General features: G+C 44.1%; 1 protein-coding gene across 3 annotated transcripts in view; it reads right to left on the reverse strand.

Annotated features, from left to right (window-relative positions):
* GPD2 (glycerol-3-phosphate dehydrogenase 2) overlaps positions 1-25,953 on the reverse strand; it is a 1,236,906-nt gene that overhangs the window by 499,557 nt on the left and 711,396 nt on the right. For all 3 annotated transcript variants that reach the window (XM_078681716.1, XM_078681715.1, XM_078681717.1), the window contains exons 7-9: positions 14,296-14,460; positions 13,416-13,560; positions 2,807-3,000 (exon numbers count right to left, since the gene is read on the reverse strand). In XM_078681716.1, coding sequence (XP_078537842.1) covers positions 2,807-3,000; positions 13,416-13,560; positions 14,296-14,460 — 504 coding nt within the window. The remainder of the gene's footprint in view (positions 1-2,806; positions 3,001-13,415; positions 13,561-14,295; positions 14,461-25,953) is intronic.

Raw genomic sequence — 25,953 nt, forward strand, 5'->3', positions numbered from 1 at the left:
GGCTATATTCTGACAGAAAAGTCTATTTGAGATATCAAGTGCTGTTTTGTATTTCTTTCGCACAATGTTCATTAGGGTGGCACTGTGTGCATTCTGTACTGCAAATGTGCAAGGAGCTGTGTTTAAGTGTCTGTATATCTAATACTAGACGACATGAATGGTCTGTTTCATTACTGGAAACAAAGGACTATTCATAGATGAGGTGCACCTTTCTATTACACCTTGGTATTCAAGTTGTTCTCGGATTTCCCTAACTTGTTTTTAGCTTAATGTTGAATTGGGTATTGTCGTTGAGGTCGTGGGGTCGTCCTCAATGGGATCTCATGATAAGGGGAACCATAATTCCACCCCACATTGTTGCGGTGTAACGCAGGAGCTAGTGCTAATGCCCACTCCTTGGAATTTGTATGTTTACTGATTCTGGAACGAGGTTGGAAAAAGCAGGTAAAATTACTGTTTTCCCATATGGACACTCCATTACGAAATCAAGTGGCCAATCATTTTCAGTCAAATGGATGTGGTAACCTTAAGTTAAGTCCTCCCAAAAGAGAACATTGATGTTTCTGGGTAAGTGCCCCTCCAATTGTAATTGTATTTCGTATAAACGATGTGGGACACTTACCCTGGTATGCGGTGTTTCCAACGGGATATACTCACTCGGAGCTACTCCCACCAGACAATCCATCAGGTTCTGCTGAACTATTGTGACTTCTGCCGTGCTGTCAAGCTTTGTCATTGCCCATTCTCCACTCAAAAGCAGAGTCCTCAATATCTGAAGCATGCCTGACTTTATGTCCGGCTACCTTCTTTTTTTATTGAGGATTGGAAGGTTTCGGTTTATCTTCCCGTTTGATTATGTAGTCAGATGAGCATCGTCAGTCCTTCGGTTTCACATGCTCCTCCGATCTGTGCTGACCATCCACCTCTCTCTGAAAGTTTATCGGATGGCTCCCAGAAGGAACGAGATGAACATGTATCAGTTACCTGATACCTGTCAGGCGGTTTAATATCACGTTTTTTAAGATTATGTAGTTTTTCAGCGGTTTCCTGCTGAGGAGACCCACCCTGTGACTTTATCTTGTCTTTATGTTATTGTTTACTGTCCCACGTCTTTTTTGTTGAAGATTCGGTGCTTGCTTAGAGTTATCCTTTTCAGAATTGCTCTTCAATTGTGGTTTACCAGGATTGGCTCCCAAATGATCTCTACCTAGCATAAGTATCTTGGATAATTTTAGGTTATTTGTGCACCGGCTGTGTAGGAGTTAAATCCCGTATGCGCTGGTGTATAGCCAATGTTGCTGTTCCCCCTTTATGTTGCTTAACATAATGGTGGATCCTGTGGCAAAATTGCCCATCAGTTTCTTGTCCAGGGCAGGTTCTGCCGCGTACTCATTCTGGAGCTGTTTCAGCACTTCCGGCAAACAGCCAGGGAAGGGTACCATGCGTTCTGGTATTTACTGCAGCAACGACTTTACCCTAAATTGTGTAATCTTCCACAGGGGGAGCCATTCCCATAGGCAAGTGAATAGGTCTGTGTTTTTCCTACAGGCCCATATGGGAAAACAGGGTGTCAAGCTGGCATATTTTTGGTGCAATCCAGAACAAAATCTCCCCCCATCTAATGAGAACTTTTCCCATGACTGCTTTTAGCATTTGTGAGTTGATGTCTGGTGTAGCCAATTGTGGTGTGAGCAGCTTGAGCAGCCTGCGCAGTGTTAATGTTTGCATAATGAACTGTGCAAGACATCTATATATTGTTACTAAATCTTTGTATAGTGTTCAAACCTCTGCTGTTGGTAAATTATCAACATTAGGATGTGGCGTGTAGCCAGCTAAGACTGGCAATGTTGCTCCCTCTTTGCTGAGAGGACAGAGTCTAACGTTTGCTGTTGTGTGTGGGAGGGCACCATTAAACCAATGTATGTGTTCTTGATAGCTTAGAGGCATTCCTATCTCTTAATATGGAGTATACTTTCTGGTATTTCATCCTCAGGGAAGGTGTGAAATAGCTATGTAATGTTGTCTGCAGCTGGTAAGGTAACCCAAGAACGGAACACCTCTGTCCAAAATGTTTTGTCTCCCTCAACCACGAAGTTAACATCTCCACCACTGGATTAGAAACAATGATGTAATAGTTTCAGATTAACCACGTGTCTACAATTCTCTGCAATGTTTAATGCCCAATCATCCTTGTCTCTGGACATAATAAAAAATGAATTACATTGCGTGTAACAGTGGGAATTAGATCCTTAAGAGTTCAAGCTTGAACAGCTTACAGCCAATAAATAGGAGTTACCTACTCAGCTGAGGATTTTCTCTACCACCACGGACGTCTCTGGTTAGGAGGTAAGTAGGGGTCTCTGAGAAGGCACAAATTAACTACTCAATCGAACCACTGAAATAAGAACCCAACCAATGTTGGTGGTGCCATGTCGTGTAGTTTCCACCCTATGGTAGAAACTGCTTGTTTGTAGACAGTATTACCGTTGGGATGGTGTCAGACTGATTCCTTGCAACCCATCAGGATATGTGGACCAGCTTGCTCAAAGTGCCACCAATAATACCTCTAAACCTAGACAGGTAGCTCTTGCAACCACTGAACTGGACAACCCTGATGCCCCAGGAATTGTGGTAAAAGATCTAGAACCCTTTTGCTCAGTCATTCGTGTTCTCTTTCGCTCAGAGAAAAACAATTGGACGTTTTAAATATTTATTGAACCAACATTATTCTTGTATAAAATATATGTGCTGCAATGATCAATAGACAGAACCAAATGAAAGGTATTAGAAGTACCATCCTACTTACCCTCCACATCACAACTAAGGTAGTTGCGCACTTCAGTCAAAATAAAATTGATATCCTCCTCAGTTGGAATAGGATGATGAGTAACCTCGGTCGGAGTATCCGTTGTTCCAGCGATAGTCATTTTTGCCCATGGTAGGAAGAAGATAACCCGTCCATCACTAGTTGCTGGGTCAAGCAGGCCCATGTTATCAGGGCTGGAACATAAAGTTAAAATAGATTTCTTGGATAATGCAAAAGCTAGAAAACATTTCTGAAAACAGTAATTATCAAATTGTCACTTCTGGCAAACAGAATGCAACAAGGATATTGTTGGACATGATCTGTTTTTTTTAATATCAAATAACCATGAAAACAATGGGCCATTTGCACCAGTGTTTTTAAAAGCCTTGTGTTATGTTAAGGAGCACAATGTATATATGTATGTATTTATTCAAGTAGGGGGCTGTATAGCACAAACCTAGCCATCTAAATTTGCAAGAGATACAGCTTTAAAGGATGACTTGTGCAGGATGCTGAGAGAAGTGGTGGGTCAAAGAGGAGAAGCGCAGGCTTGCTGGAGTGAATGTGGAGTTGGAACTTCTTCATTGAGAGAAAAAAATTCAGAAGAGATTGAAGTCACTGTACATGTCTACAACGTGTAGGATATGAGTGCCAGAAAGGTGGATGACAGCGCTTGAGTGTCTTGATGAGCAGTTTGCTCCTGGAGGTAGCTTCACTATGGAGTCACAATAGTACTTGTTTGTGGCTGATGTGATGAGTTGCTCAAGTTTTGCACAAAGGGACTTCAGTAGTGCAAGGCCATTGGGAGTTTCCTTTGTCTACTCCATTCATTTTTGTCTGAGAGTAGTGCATTTGCTATCAGCAAATTATTTGGGATAGCGAGGTGCAAAATATTTTGGCTTACAATTGAGTGTTTTAGTGTTCGCCCACTAACAGCAGACACGTCTACAGTTAAATTGTTTGTAATGAACATAATAAACACATTTCTTACCTTCTGTTTCACAACTGGTTTTGTATATTCTGTTGATGTCCGCAGAGCTGTCTTGCAATTTGTTTGGTCTCAATAGCTTCCATTTATAATACCTAAACTATACACGGCACAATGCTACTTTCATTACAATCATGATAGAATTGGCTTACATCTAACTGGCATATTTAATTTACTTGTAAGTTCCTAGGAAAGTCATACTGATTATACGCAGGGTCTGTAATTTAACAGCTACTAGAGGGCCTGCAACACTCAATGTGTCACCCACTTAAGTAGCCCATTAAACCTGTCTCAGGCCTACCATTACAGCCTGTGTGTGCAGTTTTAAACTGCCATTTCAACCTGGCAACAAAACCTGTGGCCAGGCCTAAACCCCTTTCAATATATACAAGTCGCCCCAAGGGTAGGCTCTACACAGAGTGTATTGTATTTAAGAAGTTAGAATTTTATTGTTAGCTGATTTTACATGTCCTGGAAGTGAAATTCTATTAAATTTGATTTTCACTACTGAATGGCCCGCCTCTCCTATAAGATCACATTGAGTTACCTTATTATATTTAATAAGTGATCACTTTCAAATGGAAGCAGGTAGGAAGGTAGAGTTTGGGGTCTAAAGAACTGTAATTTAAAACCCTCTTTAATAGTAAACTTGGATTTTAAGTCAGAATTCTGAAAATGCCACTTCTAGAAAGTTGCCATTTCCTCATCCAAACGATTTAGTGTCTGCAGCCTGCTCCTAGATCACATGACTGGGTGTAGTTGGCAGTTGACCTTTGTGTATTGCTTCATGTCAGTGAGATAAAGGGGGAATAGGTGTAGGCAGGATGTGCCATCTCTGACTTGACAGAGGGCCGGAGTGATCACCTACCACACTTGCACATCACAAAGACTTTGCGATAGCACAATCACAAAGGGATTAACACTAGTCTCTGCAGTACCCAGACAAGCTAGGGCCAGGGCAAAGAGGGAGGAAGCTACAGACACCTCGGAGGGTGGAAGCCTCTAGAATAGTCTCCTACTTCAAAGCTGACAGCAGGCATACATATTGGACCCTCAGACCCAACTCTTCAGGACACCTCAGGACCTGTGGAAGTCTCCAAAGAACTGCTGTGCTGCTCTGCTGCAAAAAGGCCTGCTACTCTCCTGCCCTGCTGCCTGAGTAACAAGGACTGAACCTACACCATGAGCCCAGGACCACCAGAGTCACTCCAAGGGCTATTTGGCTGTCCTCCTGATCAGAGCTTCAGGGTCAGAAAAGGCTCCAGCTCTCTTGTACCGTGCACCCGGACACTGCCTGCTGCATCCTAAACCCCCCCAAGTGGTGCTACTCCAGTCCTGGACCCTTAGACATGGGGAAAGAAGTGCCTTGCCAGCCCAGCTGTGGTCTTCACCAAATCCAGTGCAAACCCCGCAAAGCCTTTACAAGCTTCATCGCAACCGACACAAGCAATGCCAAGTCCCACAGAGCCTCACCACAAAACTGTCAACATGAACGAAATCAACGCCAAGCAACACAAAGCCTCGGCAAGCCTAGCAGCTCAGGTGCCAGCCTCATCGAAACCACTGTGAATTGACGCAAAGCCTCACCACACAGCTTCATCTGAACCAACACAGAGAAACGCAACCTAAAGCAGGACCTCGCAGGCCCTCGAAACCAACACCGGATAATGCAAAGCCTCGCAAACAATTGGAGCGCAGACCACAAATAAGAATTTGAGATACTTTGTTCAGCGGGCTTAACTATATCCTGCCCACACTGCAACGCGGTCGGAATGAACTTGTGACTTTGTCTAGGTCCGGCTCGACCAGATATGCTTTTGACCTCATGGAGTGACAACCAACACTCAGAGTCCAGGAACAAAGCCTGCTTTGGGCAGAGGTGCTTCACACCTACTCCAGGCCAGGATGGCCTTCCAGAGAGGGAAGCTTTCAAGGCGATGCCACCTGTGAAATGCTTCCTAGGTATCTCCAGCTAGTGGAGGATGCCAACCCTACCTTTCCTGCCCCACATTTGGTGAGAGGACAAACGGAAAAATGAGTTAAAGTAGGAGGTGTGGCCACATTCAGCCAGCAACACCCCTAAAGTGGGGCAGGTGATGTGGACACAGCTTTTCCAAATCTTCCATCTTTGGATGGCAGGAATTAACCTATCAGGGCTAGGGTAGTGCCCCTTCAAACAGGTAGTGGTCACCTCACAGGGTTTAGACACCCTAAAGGTATGTAAGCCCATTGGCTACTACCTGTCTCCCCCTTTAACACCAATAAATTCAGTATATAGGTAGCATCCCTGGACCTTGCATCTTAGTTTCGGCTGACATAAGAAGAGCAGCGGACAAAGAAGTGTTGCTGACCCAAGAACCGACAACTTGCTGCAGAAAATTGCTACCAAATCCTGCGGGCTGCTTCTAGGAATCAACCATCGTGGTCTGCTGTCTCGTCCTGCAATTGTGAGGCCTCCAAGAACCTCGGAGCACCTCCAGCCTTTTACAAATTGTCGAGAACCTCTGTTGCAGTGGAGGAGCTACTCCCCTTCAGTCTTCAGGCACTAAACCACGATGTCCGGTTTACCGATCTGCTGCTCTCTGGCGACTCAGACGCAGCACCCAAACAAGATGAGGTACATTAGCTATGATAGGTCAGATTTGCCCCCAACCAAGTAAGATGACACCAGGACCTACCAGAGCTGTCCCGTACCAATACCCGGGGTACAGGACCCCCAACACTGAAGACCGAGACGAAAGAGTCCAATTCAGACTCTAACGACGCAGAACGCAGACACCCATGGAGGAACTTTGTGACCCCTGAGGCCCCCTCTGTGACTTGCCCAACTGTCCCGGAATTGCCTCAGCATCCTACCAGCCCCCGACCGAGAGGATCATATTGACGCATTGTGCTTGGCTGCTCTATCTGCTCTGCAACCAGCCCGGCTTGTGTAATGACAAACCAGCCGTGCTCCCCTGATCCTGAGGCCCTTGCGACATGCTCCCTTGAGTGGAACCCTCTAGGACAACCTTTAACTCCAGCTGTGGAGTGTGTTTTCGGTGGCCCCTTTCTTCGTAGAGCACCTGCTACCAACTACCTCAGTACCCTGCTCCTGGCCGAATCCAGGATGCTCCCAGACCTCTGCTACTGGAACATTGGACCTGGCCTTGCTACTTCCCCGAATCCAGAAGGTGAACCTCGAGAACCCACTGAGTGATTTTCTATGATTTTTCCTCTTTTCTTCCATTGACTTCTATTGTGCGTAATTGCACACAACAGTGACTTTCTTTGCAAACTTTAAAAATTCATAGCTTAAAAACTACTTGCATTAGAATGAAGTTCTTGGTCTGAAAAATGATATATATATATATATATATATTTTTTTTTATGACTTTATCTTTACAAGTTGGTCTCGGATTTATACTTGATTGTGTGTCTCATTTTTTGCCCCTGAGTACAACAAATGCTTAGAACTATGCTGTGATAAGCCTAACTGCTTGCCCACACTACCACAAATAGAGCATTAGTATTACCTACTTTTACCTCTGTATACCAAGAAGGTATCCACTGGACACTCTGCACAGTGTACTTCGTTTTAGTACACCATTTAGAGAGCCAGCTTCCTACATCCTCTGTTTCCGTCACACCCTGGGAACACTCCCCATGGTTGCCATCTTTGGGTCGTGATCCATTAGGATTTCGCTCACCACTTCCAATGTGTGGAATATCAAATCCCAGTATCCCTGTATCACCTGGCACTCCATGCACAGGTTCCAATCAATTTTAAGTGAAGCGCATAATCATGTTTTTCCATTTGCCCTCAAAAACTAGCATTGACAAAACCAAGATGTCTTCTTTTAAAAGAATCAAGCAGGGTTTTTAATTTGATGGCAAGACTGTGTGGTTGTCTCATTTGGTGAGCGGGTGCATTTGGGATTGAGCCAAACCGTTAATGAATGGATGGACTAATGGATGGATAAATGGGAGCACATATGGATGAGTGAGTGCATACATGGGTGAGTGAACAGCAGCAGAGGGAGGGTAGAGCAGCCTTTTGCCCATAACAGGACAGTACAGCAGGAACCCCCTTCAGAATGTCCTTGTTTATAGACTACATGATCATTCATCCATTAAACCATGCCCTCATCTATACGTACATGCCTCAGACGTGTCTGGATTGGGTAACAGCTACACTTTATGCATTCCCTCTAGACAGTCACAAACACAGGAAGGTGAGGCTCATCTGCATTCTGAGCACTCATCTGCATTCACCTGCATTCCAATCGGTCTTCCTGGGTAGGGAGGAATGGGATGGGCTGAAACTTACACTACAATAGGTAGTGTCCTGTCCACACACAAAGCACTCATTTACCCCCCACAGATAGCCTGGCAGACAGGACTGGGTTGAAAGGGATCATTGTTCACTTCATCATGGTGCTTTGAAGTCACCCTGTACATCATCAAAGGCACTTTTTGGGTTTAACTACTGAATCTCTAACCCCCTAAAATCAGACACTTCTGGATCTTGAACTGAACCTCTGTCAGAAGGACTGCTGCGCTGCTTAAAGGACTCAACTGGACTGCTTTCCTGGAAAAACTGCTTATCTGCTGGTTGCCCTGCTGCTCCATGACACTGATGATGGGGAGCTGGTCTCTTCCTTCCCTCCAAGTGTACTCCAAGGGCTTGCATTCTGTTTTCTGAAGCCTCAGGGATACAAAGGAATTCCTGCAATTCTGCTGGTGCTGCTGGACTCTGCTATCTGTGACGCCTATCCTTGCCTGAGGTGCCTTATTCAAGTTCTGGACTTCAGAAATGGGTTCTGCAGTTGATTTGCTACACAACCAACACATTGTCTCATTTGTGCCTATCGGAACCGACGCATCGCCCTACGACACGGACGCAGATGCTGTTCAACGACAATCGTTCCAAAGCCTGCGTGGCCAGACAACAGCGCTCTGCAAGGCTCGACGACGATGCAGTGCCTACATCTCAGTAAAGCACGACGACGAAGTAGTGACCCGACTGCGTGGAAAAAATAGACGCATCATGCCCTCAGCTTCAACTTTGCTCCATCCAGGGTACTTTCTCAGCAGGCCTTGCATAAGTCCTGTAGCAAAGCCTGCCCTCCATCACGGTTAGCCTGAACTTTGGATTTACCTCGGTCTAGCATGACCTCAAGTAACCTTTTAGCGCTATTGATTTCTAAGCACTCTTTCGGCGTTTAATCTTTGAAAATTCATATGTCTAGTTCTAATGATTAGATTTTAGTTGTTTTGGTCCAATTTTGCACAGATATTCTCTATTTTTCTGTGTGGAGTCTTTTTATTGTGTATTCATGTTGTTACTGTGTGTGTATATGTGTTGCATAGATACTTTAGACATTGCCTCTTTAGATAAGCCTGACTGCTCTGTGCCAAGCTATCAAAGGGTGAGCACTGATTATCTTAGAGTGTGTATCTAGCTTACCCTGACTAGAGTGATGGCTACTGCCTGGCTTGGGTGCATACATCAGCCAACCAGGAATCCCACTTCTAACACACATTTTCAAGATAGGGGATGTAGATCCACTGTCTGCGGTTTGAGAACTGAGTTTTGAGGTAGTTCTCCTTTCAACTGGTCCTATCAAGCTGCTCTCCATTGACAGACGTTGTATAGTGATGCTTCTCGCAGCAGGTTGCACTAGTTCAGCCTCCACACTGGAGCACCCACAACACAGGCATAAGGCAGTGAGAGGTGTGTGCACCTCACAGTAATCAGACTCTCAGTAATACAGCATAGAAAAAAGGTAAGCCTGGTCTTCTCCATTACAGAAAGGAATCTGCAGTCAATCCTTTACCCTTACCCTTACTAAACTGGTGGTGCTCAAGAAGAATTAAACAGCAAGCACTTGGTAACAAAGGCCCGATGAAATTTCCAAAGCTAGTCTCTAGCCTCACTTCAGTGTCTGAAAATTCCCACCCTCCATCATCAGAAATCCCGCAAATACTCTTCCACTGTCTGGAAAATCTGTTCTCCGTTTTCTGTCTTGTGTTATGTTGAAGCAGGGTCTTCAAAATGGACCCCACTGGCTTCAGTACTCAGGCTCACTCACACTCAGAGCCTTACTACTGCACATGTACTACAATCACTCTATACACACACACACAGGATGTCAGTGCAAGGTTCTGGGCACACACAACAGTAGAACTTTCCACAAGAGGGGCATGGATGCCAGACTCTCAGCAACACTGATAAAGAGGTATGTTCACACTATCAATCTCATAAACACAGTATGCTGTCCCCGCAGCTTTGTGTGCTAAACCCAGGACAGGGACAGTAGTACTTTGTTCACTATGAGGGCACACTGGGGGCCCCTGAGGGTTCCAAGGCAGCTCCAGGACCTCACATATTCAGAGCCAGGCCAAGGTTCCGCACAATCGGCATACCAGCATGATACTATGGCCAAAATAACATCAGCTCGTGATACACATGAATGTGAGCACTGAGAGCAGAAATCGAACCTGTATACCATGCAGCAGATATTCACATTGTAATCTCAGCGTCCTCATCACTTCTCATGTGTTGGAGACATCACATAAAAGTTTATCTTAAGCATTCAATAGCACTCATCATTTAGTCCTAGGCCATTTTCATACACCCGACCACGAACTCTGCTACATTACATTACACAGCGCTATACCGGCTGGATGAGCTGCTCCTCTAGGACACCTGCAGGGGAGTTCGCCTACACTGTCTGCGGCAGCTCAAAGTATATTTACCAGCTTCAGAAGAGGTCCGGCAAGATCCTCTGTCAACAGAGACCTGCTAGCTGCATTTTTCTTGGAAGTCTGCAATGCCACCATATCTATTCGGATTCGAATTCTAATCTTTACAATTATGCTATTCCACGGGGATACCAGCAGTGCATTGGTTGTTTGTTTACAGGGCCCCACATCAAACACCTTCAGGTAGATGCAATGGGTAGATACTGTGGTAGAAGGACTGCAGAATATATATTTTTATATTTTGGCCTTTTTCATAGATTAATTTGAGAGCTAGCAGGACTGTGTCTGATACTTCCTACAGTGGATACTTCCTACAGTGGATATCCCCTCCCTCTGCAATTCGCTAGCTGCCACCTGCCCCGATATTATGGACTTAGACCCTCATTCCCAGACTGCCACACTCGATCGATGGCTCACGACCGCCTGTGATCCTGTGGCCCCTTTGAAGCGAACGGCTATTAACCGCTCCCATAAGGCCAATAAATGGTTTAGCCCTGACCTCAAAGCCAAGAAACTAGAGGTAAGACAGGCTGAACGTGCCTGGAGACGAGCCTACTCCCCCACTTGCCGGCAACACTTTGTCACTGTACTTAACGAATACAAAACCTCCATACTGACGGCTAAGACCGAGTATTTCTCCGGACGCATCTTAGCGGCAGAATGCCAATCCCGTGAGATATTTTCCACTGTACACGAGTTGGCATCGTCGGATAGAGCCTCATCCAAAATCCCCCCCTCCCAGGATTTATGTGATTCGCTCAACGATTTCTTCATTGACAAGATAATTCTCATTAAAGCCAATATTCCTCCCCCTCCTCCTACTTTCACTCCTCCCCAACCACCCGAAAATCACTGCTCCCTCACCACTATTCCTCCACTCACCAGAGAATCGTTGTCCCCTCTACTTAGCCGAGTCAAGTCGGGCTCCCCAGCCGACATTGCCCCGGCACGTATCCTCAGCCAGTTTTTTCTGGCATGCCCATCTCCTGCCCTGGCCCTTTTGAACAACTGTTTCACGTCGGGCCTTGTTCCGGCCTCCCTGAAGACTGCTATAATCTTCCCAATATTAAAAAAACCTGGAGTCGACCCCTCTTCCCCCGCAAATTACCGCCCCATATCCCTCCTCCCTTATTTGGGAAAAATAGCAGAGTCCCATGTCACCCAGGTGCTCAGCTCCTTCATTGAGAGCAGCAGCTATCTTGCACCTTGCCAGGCGGGCTTCCGCCCCCGGCACTCCACAGAGAAGGTGGTCATTTCAGTTATGGACCAACTTAGGGAAGGTCTCGACACCAACATCCCCCAAGCCTTGGTCCTCTTGGACCTATCTGCCGCTTTTGACACGGTGGACCACTCCATTCTTTTGTCCCGTGTCAAGGCAGCGGGCATAGGGGGACAGGCTCTTGCCTGGATAGGTTCTTTTCTGGAGGGGCGCACACAGGCGGTCCACTTGGCTGAATTTTCAGCCTCACCCAGCAAGGTGAATTGTGGGGTTCCCCAGGGCTCTTCTCTTTCCCCTCTCTTATTTAACCTTTATATCTTCCCCCTTATTTTCGCACTTCAACAAATGGAGGTCCCATTCTACAACTATGCTGATGACCTCCAGCTTATTTTTAATTTTTCCTCTTCCTCACCAGATGCCTCTAGCTTCCAGTCGGTTCTTCTGTTTATCCGAGGTTGGATGAACGCAAACCACCTCAAACTCAACCCGGATAAGACAGAGTTGATCTTGACTGGGGGCAGCGGCAACCCTTGGTCACCATCTTTCTGGCCTATTTCTTTTGGTCCTCCCCCCCTTCCCTCTCACTCCGTTAAAACCCTTGGGATCATGCTCAATCACCACTTGACACTTCACACCCACATAAGTTCTGTTGTTTCCTCCTCTTTTTTTACTTTACGCATCGTTAGGAAAGTATCTCGGTTCTTTTCTCCCTCTGCACTTAAACTGATCGTCATGGCCATGATTCTGTCTAAAATTGATTATGGCAATATCATCTACAATGGAGTCCCAGCCTATGCACTTCAACGCCTCTAGCTGGTGCAGAACCAGGCAGCTCGCCTAGTGTATGGCCTACCAAAATTCCACCACTCCTCCCCTCTTCTTATGGCCCTTCAGTGGCTCCCAATAAAGCAAAGAGCCTTTTTTAAACTTGGCTGCCTCACCTTCCAAGCTCGGGCTGGCACTGCCCCCGTTTTCATTAACTCGGCCATAACCAACTACAATCCCGCCAGAGACTTGCGCTCTTCCTCCAAATCCCTGCTAGTCATTCCCGGGTTCAAGAAGAGGCGTTCCGGTGGCCAGAAATTCGCGGTGCTGGCCCCCACCTTCTGGAACTCACTCACCCCCTTCCTTAGGTCTTCGCCCTCTTATACAGAGTTCCGCAAAGGTCTCAAGACCTTTCTGTTTCAGCAAGCATTTAGCCCATAACTCCCTCTCCCCCACAGTTTGAAATCCTATAGCGCCAAGAAACTGCCAAGTGAACGCGCGCTTTACAAATAACTCAAAATTCAAATTCAAATTCAAATACAGCTCTTGGATAGTAGGGATGGATACGTATAATACGTTGCTTTTGCTACACTTCAGGTAAGCCACTATAATAGGTGGGTAAATGAAGTTCAAAAGTTGTTCCGAAATGATCTCATAGTTCATTTCGGGGAAAGGATTTTTCATTTTGCATAGGTAAATACAATAAATCACTGGTATGTGTTACTTAATATGTTATAGCCACTCCTCCCCTCATACACCGGCGCTTAATCTCGTGTTTAATGTGTGGACACAGAGAACATATACTGGGTAAGCAGAATGTTTTGAGAGCTTCCATCATCCAATACAGCAGGACATTTATTTTAAAACCGGCTGGCTTGTCATACTGGTACCTGTAATAGCCAGGCATCACAATGTGCACACCAGCACTCGGCTGACAGATGTTTGCGACTTCTTGGTCATCCATTTTGCGAAGCGAGTCTGTGAACGGCCCTGTAGCATTGATAACACATTTGGCGTTGACATCAAATTCCTTCCCTGTGAAAGAAAGCAGCATCAATCACATACCACGTTTGTTTCCCGGCTCACTTGTGTTATGGATGATTAATGCAGCTGTGATCTTCAGCTATTGTGAAGCGTGTCACTTAGAGAAAAACATCTGAAGTGAATACCCAGGAAATCAATCTGTAAACACATACATATGTGTATATGTATCTTTATGTATAATCTTTTTTCTTATTTTGTCGAGGTACATTAAAAAAAGAAAAATGGTGGATTTGGGACTTTTTTTAAATTCTAAATAGAAAATGATTTTTAAAAAATCAGTACAAATTATTATCTAGAAAAAAGCAGGCAGCGCAATCAGCCCACTTTATACTTTATTTTATAAATTGAGCTTGTAAAAAAGTGGATTTTAATGTGAATGGAATAATCTTCAGTGCCCAGACTCTGACTACAATAGGGACCTGACACGAGTTAAAGATGATTGACATTAATGACATGCCAATGTGTGTTGTGACACGACACTTTTCCAGCGCCTACTATGTCAGCGGAATGGTACCCAATAATGCATTCGGGTTTTGTTTCCACACATGATTTGGTAAACTACTGACAAAGAATTAGGAAAACAACATACCGGTAATTTAAATGTAAAAGTATCGTGGGTAAATTCCAATTTAGAATTTTATTTTTTTAAGGCCGGATGCGTAGATGAAACAAAAGCTGGCGCAGAGGCCCGACGCTGCGTTGTCGCCAGCGTTCTGAACTGCGTACCTGTTAAGACGTCCTTGCAGCGCGCGCCACAGACGCGCGTCGCGCCGCTCTCTGGGTCTGTCTTCTTCAGCAAGCTTACCACTTCAGTGTAATTGGCTGTGGCAGCACCGTACCTGGCAGCAGTGAGGGCGATGGCAAGGTTCATTCGTGCATCGTTGTGTTGTCCTGCAGCAGGGGACAGAATCAGAGGAAGGACATGAGTCACCTCAAGCCACTGACTTGTGCTATCGAAGTGTGTCAGAACCGATCTGTCACATCTGTCCCTGTCACACTGAATATACATGATGGCTGGTCAGATCTAGCGGGAATTATTTAAAGACACATTGTCTCTTCTAGGTCAGGCATTCGAGGAGAAGCAAATGCTCAAGACTGGGTTTGCGCATTAAACTAATGACTAATTTTAAAATGTGGAAGTTTAATACAAAAAAACTAAAAGCTTTTAAAACGTGAAACATACTGCATGCTGCCAGGAGACCGTATCCCTACAGGATTCCGTTTCCAGACTGTTCTACTGTGTTAATCAACAACACGTATTGTCACTTACTTTCAGACTACTACCCGACAAAAATGATCAAATCTTATTTTTAATAAACGGCAAAACAAAAAACTAGAAGTATTTTGAACACTCACACTGCGATCTTGCGTAAGACATCAAGTTTAAAATGAACCACGCTAGTAAAATGCTTGTTAGTCGTTCTTGAAACAGTTCCTGTATAAACAGATTTAACTGGGGCACAGCTTCGACAACAAAGAAGCAAAAGATTGTCCTTTGACTGATTTTATCAACTTAACTCTGAGTGGGGGTGAATCAAGTACATATGTTGTGAAAATGATTAAGGCTTACTTCAGCACACGTGTGATTTGGAGAAGAACACACCGTATCTAAATTGTGCTCATAATGAAAATAATTTACAATTGTGTCTGCTCTTGATTCATGGTGTTCGCCCTCTAAACATCTAACATGAACGGTCTAATTTACGTGCACATTTTACCCATAACCTAACTTCAGGAGACGTGTAAGGCACAGCTAAGCAGCCCCAGAGCCCCATCTTGAGAAAAGCTGGCACCAATTACAGGTTGAGAAGACTGATTAATCTGTCGGGCTCTGCCCTTGCCTCAGATCTATAACAGGGATGCTTTCTCCTGATGTAGATGGCCTTTCAGGCAAGCTCAGCATTTCTGCGGACTGTGATGCACTAACCTGAACTGTTTAGCCTGCTATGGACTGTATACGCTTAGCAGCTGGTGACTTCATGGTCAGCAACTCCTTCCAATAAACCACGTTCAAAGCATGTTAGTGTGCTTGGCATGTTTACGCCAGTTGTGCGAGCTTCAAGTTTTAATCACGTGCCTGCCAAAGCTCACACCTACACTCAGAGCAAAGGGTATATTATCGCATGGGTGACTTGGGGGGTAGGAGTAAGGTCTTGCAACTTGAAAGCAAAGGGCGTTCAGTCTTAAGTGATTTAGAATGTTGCTGTTTTTTAAATCAGAAGAAAATATTATCTCGACATAACCGATTAGAGATTTCCTGGAAACAGATGATGGAAATCAGGGCCAGTAATAGGAAGAGAAAAATGTAACTGGTAAAAAGAGTAACATTTTGTACTGGTGGCCCACCAACCAGTATTGATAAATATAGGGTACAGTCTCCTCATAGGAAGGCAAGAGAATTTATGAGCAGCTCCCTTAAAGAGCCATCACTTGTTAGTTTGGGATGTAAGATTAATTTCTTTTTAATAAGATCATATTATGCTTTATTGATCTGACCTGTGTACCCCTATGATCTCCACAATGATCCTGGCTCTTTTAGAACCCCGAAACATGTTTGCTAAAACCCACTTAGCAATTCCCAACGAGGCAACAAGAAGCAGTGGAAATCTACAAATTCTAATAAGAAACTTCACTTCTGATCAATATAACTATAACAACACAAATAATACATTTTGTAAAAGAGTGGACAGTCACTGAAGTTACAAAACAGTTACGCTATTGTAAAACAGATAAAAGCAGCATACCTAAATATAAAGAACAAATCCTAGTGCTTCTAAAGGGTAGGTAAAAGATTATTTGCCTCACCAGACTCCATTCTTGCCACTGGCCCTGGTTCCAGTACCGGAAAGGACCACTTAATTTTTGTCTACCTAGCACATGGTAGAGGCTGTTATATGCTCCGTATACTGGAGTACAATAATAGCAGTCATCTTGGCCATTATCACGATTCATTCTGCCTTATGCATATGTGAGTCGAACAGCTCTACCACACACCACCTCCGCTCGCCCAGCTGACACTCATGGGTGACCAGCCTTATTGTGCTTATGTTCACACTAGCGATCATGAAGGAAAGAGCTGCAGTTCCTCAGCCATAAATTGATACATGGATAACTCTAAACACATACTTTGAGGTTGCCCACCATACATACTTTTATTTACAATTCCCCCGTTTAATCAGCAGGGTTTAACTATCATGTCATATATAATTATCTTCACAGTGTAACACAAATGTAATAAAACCGCAATCATTACTCTCCCACTGAACAATTAGTAACAAAACAGTTCTATTACTTTCAAAATATGTTTATTGGTTTTTATGAAGAAACATAAATAGACCACTTGGGCGCTTGAGTAACATGATGGATAACATGTCGTAACATCAGTATAAGGTTAAGAGGATAGAGCATACAGTATAGACACTGTAAAGGTTACCATGGTCGGATAGTGTATCAGAAAAATAAAAAAAAGAAACACTCTAAAACTAACCCCTCCCTGCCACCCTTCCCCCTAAGGCCCCAGGAGTGTCTCTACAATACATCAAAGCCATATGTTTAACTGCTTCAAAACAGGTAGATACCGTTACAATAGTATAGTGCATGGAATGAGACTAATACAGAGAACGGTCATGGTAATTGAGCCATTCAGAGAGTAATAACAGTAAACAACAGGAATGGGCTAACAGTAAAAACCGATAGGCAAACCTATGTAACAGTGTCCTGGGTTATGTCATGGAAGATCCTATTGACGAGGAAACCCTGAGGGGGGGTGATATTTTTCATGATGGTCGCTTTCCGTCACCTTTGAGAGTCTGCAAGAGTTTTTCCCATTGTGTTGCAATGAGGCGTTCCCACATTCCCAGTTGTCCTTACCCATGGAACCCTTGGCTTTCAGCATCGGCTCTGTCTCTGCACCATGTCTTTGCCAGAGGACGAATCGAGGATTTCAATCTCCTAGTGATCGCCCACTTGGCAACTACCAGGGCCAGACCAATAAACAGCCAGGTGTGTATATTGAAGACTGCTTCAGAGTTAAAAGAACCATCGGAACCTAAGTAGGGACATCCTTTGGGGATTTAAAGCCCGGAAAGAGAATTCTATGCAAATCATCAATTCAGATCTGCTCTCTATTCATTTCAGTCTCATGCAAGTGATGACCCCGACATCCAACAGGGCATCCACTAGAGGTGGGCAGTAAAATAGTAACCTCGAAAGTCAGGAGCTTCTTACCCTTCCCTACCAGTCAGTAATTTTAGTTTAGCTAGGCTCACTCTACACTTTCCACTGCCTCTTATGAGATCAAGCAATAAGGTGTTCATTTGTTTGAAATACATTTTTGAAATTATAAATGGGAGCTTAGTAAAATAATAGTTAAGAAGAGGGAGCATTACCATTTTTGCAATTGAGACTTAGCCGGTCGTTGATAATGGTAGTGATGTCCAGGAGGTTATTTGGGCTTTAACGCATCAGAGTGCCCTGCCTAGATTTCCATCAATAAGATCAGTTTGAGTATGGTATATATTACTTTCCCCCAGTGCAGCATCTGTACCGGCCAGGTCTATCAGCTAGGTAGGTGATGTGTGCTGAAGCGGAAATACATGTGATTTAGTTCGGTTGACCCGCTGGCCAGACCTTTTATAGAATATATGTAGGGTATTATCCATTTAACTAAGGCCTGAAGACTCATTCCAAACAAAGTAGCACATTATCCACATATAGGGATATCACATGCAAACTCTCCACTCCAGGAATGCCCAGGTCGGTCCCTGTGCTCTTTACTTTATAACAATTGGTTTCATAGCCAGGGCAAATAATAGGGCAGACAGTGGGCATCCCTATATTGTACCCCTGGCTACAGCGTAGCTACCAGAGATATGTCTTCTAGTATTAGCCCTAGCTGTTGGCATAGTTATAGGAGCTGAACCCAGTTGATAAGCTGCCCATTAATACCAAAAGCTCTTAGGACCTTTATTAGGTATGTCCAATCCAGGGTGTCGAAGACTTGCTCAAGTCTTAGAAGCAACACAGGCTGAATCAGGATAGTCCTCAACGGCTTTCTCAAATATCTGATAGAATCACCTAATGTTGAGGGAGGTGTTCTGGTGGGGGATAAAACCACTTTGAACTTCTTGGACAAGCTCAGGCAGTAAGGGGAGGAGCCTATCTGCTGCAATTTTACTTCAAAATGTAGTCAGTGTTCAATGGTCTGTAAGAAGATCAATTTAGCAGATCACATTTGGGTTAAGGAATGGAAGGGACCATTACTTTGTTGGTTGTATTTTGTAGGTGCCCAAGGGCTTTCACTGTTGCAAATGTAGGCAGTCTAGGTATCAGAAGGGTTTCATATGTGGCATAGAGATTTATGAGCATCAGTTCCAGGTGTCTTATCCCTAGCTAGGCTGCTGGATCGTCTGTCGGATTTCTTGCTCCTATATGGGGGCTGCTAAATCCTCCGCCGCCTCCTGTGGCACCTGAGGGGTGGGGATATTGTCTGAAAAGTAGTGAACAGTCGATCAGTTAACGGAGAATATAAAAATGGGCATTTTAATCCCTGAATTATTTATTACATTTCTTTTGGGTGTGGACCTCAATTCACTCCCAACTTCTGATGGACACAATGGGGATTTGTGGGGAAGGCAGTCGAGTTAGCTACTGTGTTGGACTTGGCCCTTTGTGCAGGGTCATCTCAGGACTTTTTGCCTTCCACCTGTATTTTTTCTGACCTGTTGGTGGTTTTATGACTCTGGGCACTTTACCACTGCTGATCAGTGCTAAAGTGCACATGCTCTCTTATGTAAATCGTGTTATGGATTAGTGATTCCATGATTGGCTTATTTGATTTACTTGTCAGACCCTTGTACAGTGCACCATGTGTGCCCAGGGCTTGTAAATGAAATGCGGCTGGTGGGCTTGCAGCACTGATTGTGCCACCCACAGAAGCAGCCTGTAAAATGTGACTCAGGCCTGCTATTGCAGAGCCTGTGCGCAGTCTGGGACTGCCATGCCGACTTGGCAAGTGCACAAATTTGCCAGTCCCCAAACCTTCCCTTGACTACATATTAGTCACCCCTAAGGTAGGCCCAAGGTACCCCTGTGGGCAGGGTGCATTGTATGTGAAAGGTAGGGCATGCCCTGATGTGTGTGGCATGTCCTGATAGTAAAATCCTGCCAATTTCGTTTTTCACGATTGTAAGGCTATCTGCTCCCATAGGCCAGAATGGGCAGTTTGCTTATAACATCTTATAAACATAACTGACCATGGGAACAAGATGGGAAAATAAAGTTTAGTATGCCCGAACTCAGAATGTTAAAGTGCATCTTTTAGTGAGGGTCATTTTTACATTCTGTGTTTGAAACTACCACTTTTAGAAAGTCTGTACTTTCTTGTCTAGCCACCCAGTGTGCCTCTGCTAGGTTTGTGTATTGCATGTCTGGCTTGTGAGTGACCGGGGCTGGAGGATGACAGCGGCTCCGGCAGTCTGATGAGTCAGGGCTGGGCTGAATGGACCTGGGTTGAATTTAGAGTAGGGGGAAGAGATTTCCTTTCCCCTGCCTGGGCCAGGTCTGCTTTCAACAATGTTGTCTCCACCTCCTGCCAGGAAGCTGCACCAGAGAGGACAGAACTGGTTTTGGCTGGGTAAAGACCCTCTCTGCCTTTGGAGAACAAAGGATTTGTGTGTATAAAAAGTGGGACCCAGACCCCAGAACTTTAGATCACTTCTGGGAAATCAAGAGGAACCTTTGCCAAGGAGAAGAGCTGGAGAAGCTGAGGAAAATTACTGCCCCTGTGTGGTTTGTGGTTGTCCTGCAGTGGCTAATTGTTGCCAAGGAAAGGAGAAAAAGGACTTTGCTGTTTGCTTTGTCACCTGCTTCAAGAAAAGATCTCCAAGTGCTAGAAACTGAGCTTGCCTCCTGTTCTGAAGTCTCAGGGACACAAAGACTTCACCACCAGCTCACCTGAATTTCCTTGCTGGGAATTCCAACCTGCAAAGTGGTGCCTGCTGCTGGTTAGGACCTCTAGAGACTGTTTGTTGCTGGGAGCTAGAAGATCAGCGCAACAAGGAAGAAGCGTGTTGCATCCGCACCGATTCGCGGTGCAACGCAGAGTCATGGAGAAGCAGCGTGCTGCATCCATACCTGGTTCCGACGCATCACCGAGCCACGGAGAAGAAGTGCTACATCCACACCGGGTCCCAACGCATCACGAGAAAACGGGCACAGCACCTACCGTGCGGCTGCAAAAGTTCAGGCATCATACCGGATCGTTGAATCGCATCGAGCCGCCATTTTGTCGCATCGTACGGATCATCGCCACGCATCGAGGCTCCATCTTGTCGCATCGTATATGGAACGCAGTAAGAAATAGACGCATCCCCTCCTCTCCGGTAAGGAACAGACGCATTGCCTCGACCAAAGCAACAAACTGATGTATCACCTTCCCTGCAACCCTTTTGTTTGTTTTGCGTGACGCATCTAAGGTACTTTGCGGGAAAAGTGTTGCATGCCCAACTTGCATTGAACTGAACTATTGCTTCCATTTAAGAGCCTTATTTTTTATACTATATTTTGGATTTGTGTTGTTTGGTCTTGTTTTGGTTTAGATAAAGATTACTTAATTTGCTAAACTGGTGTGGTGTCCATTTGTAGTGTTTTCACCGCATTACTGTATGTGTTCACCTATGCTTTACACACTGCCTCTGAGATAAGCCTGTCTGCTCGTGCCAAGCTACCTAAAGGGTGACCAGGGGTTATTTTAGGAGTGTATCCCCCTTACCCTTACTAGAAGCAAGGGGCCCTATTTGGACAAAGGTACCTTCCTCTGCCAACTAGAGACCCCCATTTCTAACACACGCCAATAGGCGCCCTGCCCTTTCACCCTCGGCATGAGCTTTTTTGTGTAAGCCGCATGATTAAGGCATCAGAGGTGCTCCAGTAATGTAGTATGCTCCTCTCGACCTTCAATTAAACAGCCTAAATGAGTAGGATCACAAGCAGCATGAGGACCCAATTTCAACATGGAATCCTCTTTATTTTTCTTGTCAGTATTTATAGTCCTGCAGGCACCACTGGGAATATTAATATAGAAGTCCCTAATCTCCACTTTAAATGCTTCCCATTCATGAAGACCCGAAGACTCAGTGTCTTTATTGCCATGAAAATAGTTACATATTATTTTCCTTAGCTCTCTCATGGTGGCTGCATCCGTCAGCCATGTAGGCTGGAGTTTCCAGGTTGGTATCAATGTAGGAACTCTTCCTCATTCTAAGCCCACCTACAGCTAGTTGAGATCTGAGAGTCATTCCAATGTAGGGTGTATGATATTATAGATTGAAGGTGCATGAAGACAACATTGTGATGGAGCCTAAAATTGTGGTCATATAGGGTGGTGGGGAGGGGGAGGAGTTAAAGGACTACTGTTGCATGCATGAGTTTTCCCTCCCCAGGAATCCACCAACAACCATTCTTGTAGCCATGCTTAAAGTACATTGGCATTTTCTACGGCTGGAGAACTTGGAAGTGGGATCAGTCCAGTTGTATGTCAAGCACTGCATTAAAAACATCCACCAAGTACCCGGGGAACAGACACCCAGACAGCAAGCAAATGGGACAAATCATCCACAAAGAGGTGCTTGAAACAAAAATGTTCTTGTATAAACAAAGTTTTCCTTTTTAAAAGTATCCTGATATAAAGTGCTGTGTCAAACTTTTGGATCTGGTCCACACAATATAAAATTGCTAAACAAAAAAATATTGATAAATTGCTATTGTATACGAAGTCAGTTTATCAACGTAGCTGCTGTAATTAACATGCAACTTCTATAGCCCTCTCAGAATAGAGGAATCCTGCTAATGAATTTCTTGAACCTACAGATAAATCATACTCTGGTACCTATTCAATTATAGATGCAATGCATTTTTTTTTCTTCAGAGTTTTATATAGCGTGAACTTGACCCGAATCAGGTATCAGAGCACTTTACATAGTACCAGTTGCATTACATGAGGACACATTAATTTTTTGTTAGGCACAGGGAGATTAAGTGATTCACCGGGGCTTCGAGTGCAGTAACCAAGTAGGTTTACGGCCAGATGACCGCATACTGAAAGTGACGGACAATTGCCGTCTTGGTAAATCCGGAGCCCATGAAGCGACATTCACCGCTTTGAGTGTTTTTCCTGAAATCCAGGATTGAACACACTCTTTTACACTTAGACCCTTTTTTGTGGTCTTCTAATTACACGTGGACTGGGCGCACCTTAGCGTGTGCGTACCACCCCGTGTAACTTTCACGGTCCTGACGAAAACCAGAGAATTTTTGTAATGGTTGAAACATGTAGACCTAGTTTACTTTATAATTTTGCACATAGTACACTTTGCTATTTTTAATAATTTTAAAGTATCACACTTCTCGAGACACCAAAGCCTTCCTAACTAGGCACAGGTGCCACCGTGGTTTTACAAGGGTTCAGACGCTCAAGAATAAAGCCTTGAACGGAGTAGTACTGGCCCTTTTTTAATAAACCCTCTCACAGTATTTGTAAGCACATATAAAAAAAAAAGAAACAATATCCTGCTCCACTGTAGTCAGGTGTCGCAGCACACCCTATAGGCACTCGGCCTATGGGTTGGGACCCCAATGATGAAGCAGGTCACCAACTAGGTTGGTGAGTGAGGGGTCTTCTTAAAGGACTAGTACTGTCCGGCAAACGGTTTGGGGCACATTGGGCTAACCTAGAAATAGCCAGTTGCTGTTTTCCTCTCCCTTAGGGGGTACTCCTTCTTTGTTGTTACTATTAAACCCGGGGACCAGGAGTTCCCACCTCACATATTTCTTGTAAATTCCCTTACTCTCCCCTCTGTTATATACAGATTAAGTGATTTGCCCAGAATCACAGGATGTTCAGCGTCACTGCCAAGACTCAAACCCACTTCCCTTGATTCGAGGTTGTCCGCCCTAGCCGTTAGGTCAACTCCTCTCCCCAAATGCATACTTAAAGGTAGAAAGTGCTCTCCTGTTGCATAGTCAAACTTGGCTGCTAGGATGTGTGTTTGGTATATATTGTACTTTTATCATCCTATCTTACAATGCACAATGCTTTCCATCCTAATTTGATTCCACTATTCCTATGCAGTTTGGTATACTATTCTATGATTTCTAGTCCTGTAAACTGGTATATTTTGCAGTCCATATGGATACATTCCCAAATTAATTTTCAATCCATCAAATGTATTGTATACCTTGGAGGCTGTTTTATGCATCCTAGGTGATTAACCCAGGTTTAAAGTGTCTTGCCTTCATGATAAGATTCCTGTCGGCCTTTAACTCTAGCAGCAAATACTTAGCAGATCATCCCGGAAGTCACCAGCACTCCTCTCCTCTTTTGTGCATGCCAAGTGTACCAGGTATCAAGGCTACTGGACTTAACAAAAAAAAAATAGTAATTGTAACTTTTTCCATACTACCAAAAAAAAACCACAACATCCTATTTAGTAGGAACCACACTGTTACCATTAGAAGGTCGAAACGGCAAGGTACACATCAGCTTGTTAAAAAACAATAAAATAATAATTCAATCAATGGACATTAACCTCTATATTTTCACCAGCGTTTTCAACCATTTGAAACCCCTACAGAATTTTCCACTAACACCTTTATTTCAGATATCACCAACACTAAACAACAGTTTCATACAGTTAACAGCACACTAATTTGCAACGCCACTCTTCTCAATACACTCCTGCTAATTTCGACCAGCTGAATCACTCAAACTAGTCTACAATCTCATTATATGACCAGATCGAAACAACCCTGTCTTACACCGATCTTTTTTCTCCCTTGCAAACAGTGATAGTGAATTAAACACACACACTTCCCCTGTACCTCATCCACATCTTCATGATGCTATCATAGCTATTCTACATGATCACAAACTTACGTCCAGACCAATATCTTGCCACCCTAACACTATTTCAAATCAGACCACTACAATTCCCTTGCTCTCAATTGAGGTTAATAGTGCTGAAATACTCCTCTCTGACAACTGTATCACCAACAGCCAAACTCTGGACAACTTCTACTCCACAAACAAGGAATGCCAGATGCATGGACCCTCTGACAACTCTGAAACTGCTCCATCTCTGGATCAACATCTCATTACTATGAAATCACTTGCAGCGGAATATGTACATATATCACTGAAGAGCCAGTTCACCCAACACACCACCTCCACACTGAGGTATCACATACTCTATTCATACACTCCCCTAGACTACCCAGGGCACTCAAGAAACTGCCCTTCCAAACCTACCCAATTCCAGAGACTATTACAAACATCGCAGCCTCTCCAGAACAAAATATTAACAAACCACTAAACTGTGCTCCGTTGAACTATAGACCTGCAACCAGCAATGCCACTGTTTCAGACAATATAAACGACCTTTTTTCATTCTGACTGAGACACGGCTATCTACACAATTATTCCATTCTCAGAAAGGATCATTCTGACAAAGAAGAAGGAGGGACAACCTTTATCAATAACTGAAAACTCTAAAGCCTCATCATGGCAAACAGTCAGTTGGGAACCCATTGTTTTGATTTCCTCATAAAACCGTGGGGGTATTGGGTGGTGGGAACAGAGTCTGAAATTCAAAAACAATTTTAGCCAAGTGATTGTTTTCTTTGGTTTTTTAATATTACGCAAAAACCATTACATCTAGATTGCGATTCATATTATGAAAGTGACATTAATAAGTTGCCATAGGCAAAAAAGAGAATTGGAACCTGAATTTCATCTGCCTTGGGATTATCATGCCTAGCTTACAACAACGCCATTTCCAGAGAATTCCTACGTCTTCTTCTTTGAGCACGTGCATTGGGCGTAAGTACCATATCATCACCAATACATTTTTTAAATAATGCGGCTCATTGGGATTGGCAACACAAACTTTCATGGAAAACGTATGATAAACTGTCTCAGAAAAATGTATTAAATGGACATGAAAAATGACAAAAGCTCATGAAATACCACATTCTACTCATATTCAATGGTTCATATCTTTGTGGCTGTGTGCACAGCTGTTATTTGGGATTTCTTCTATATTTTCTAGCTGTCATATACAGATCTTTGAATGGGTCGAGCCTCTTAGATGCTAGAAAAGGTGGACAGCATTTTGAACAAGCATTGTCAAAGCCGATCGTTCTGGCGTAAGGTGCCAGAACTTTGACTTTGTAAATGCTTATTCTGACATGTGATGCTGAGCCCTAAATCTAAAGAAAAAAAATCAACAAGCAAACATTAACAATGGCTAAAACCAAAAATACTTTTGGGTCTCAAAAGCATACATTGCCATAGTAGTCACTGATACTGAAGGGAGCTTCTCTCTGTGT

This window comes from Lissotriton helveticus, chromosome 3_1, assembly GCF_964261635.1.
Source record: "Lissotriton helveticus chromosome 3_1, aLisHel1.1, whole genome shotgun sequence".
Classification (NCBI taxonomy): Eukaryota; Metazoa; Chordata; class Amphibia; order Caudata; family Salamandridae; genus Lissotriton; species Lissotriton helveticus.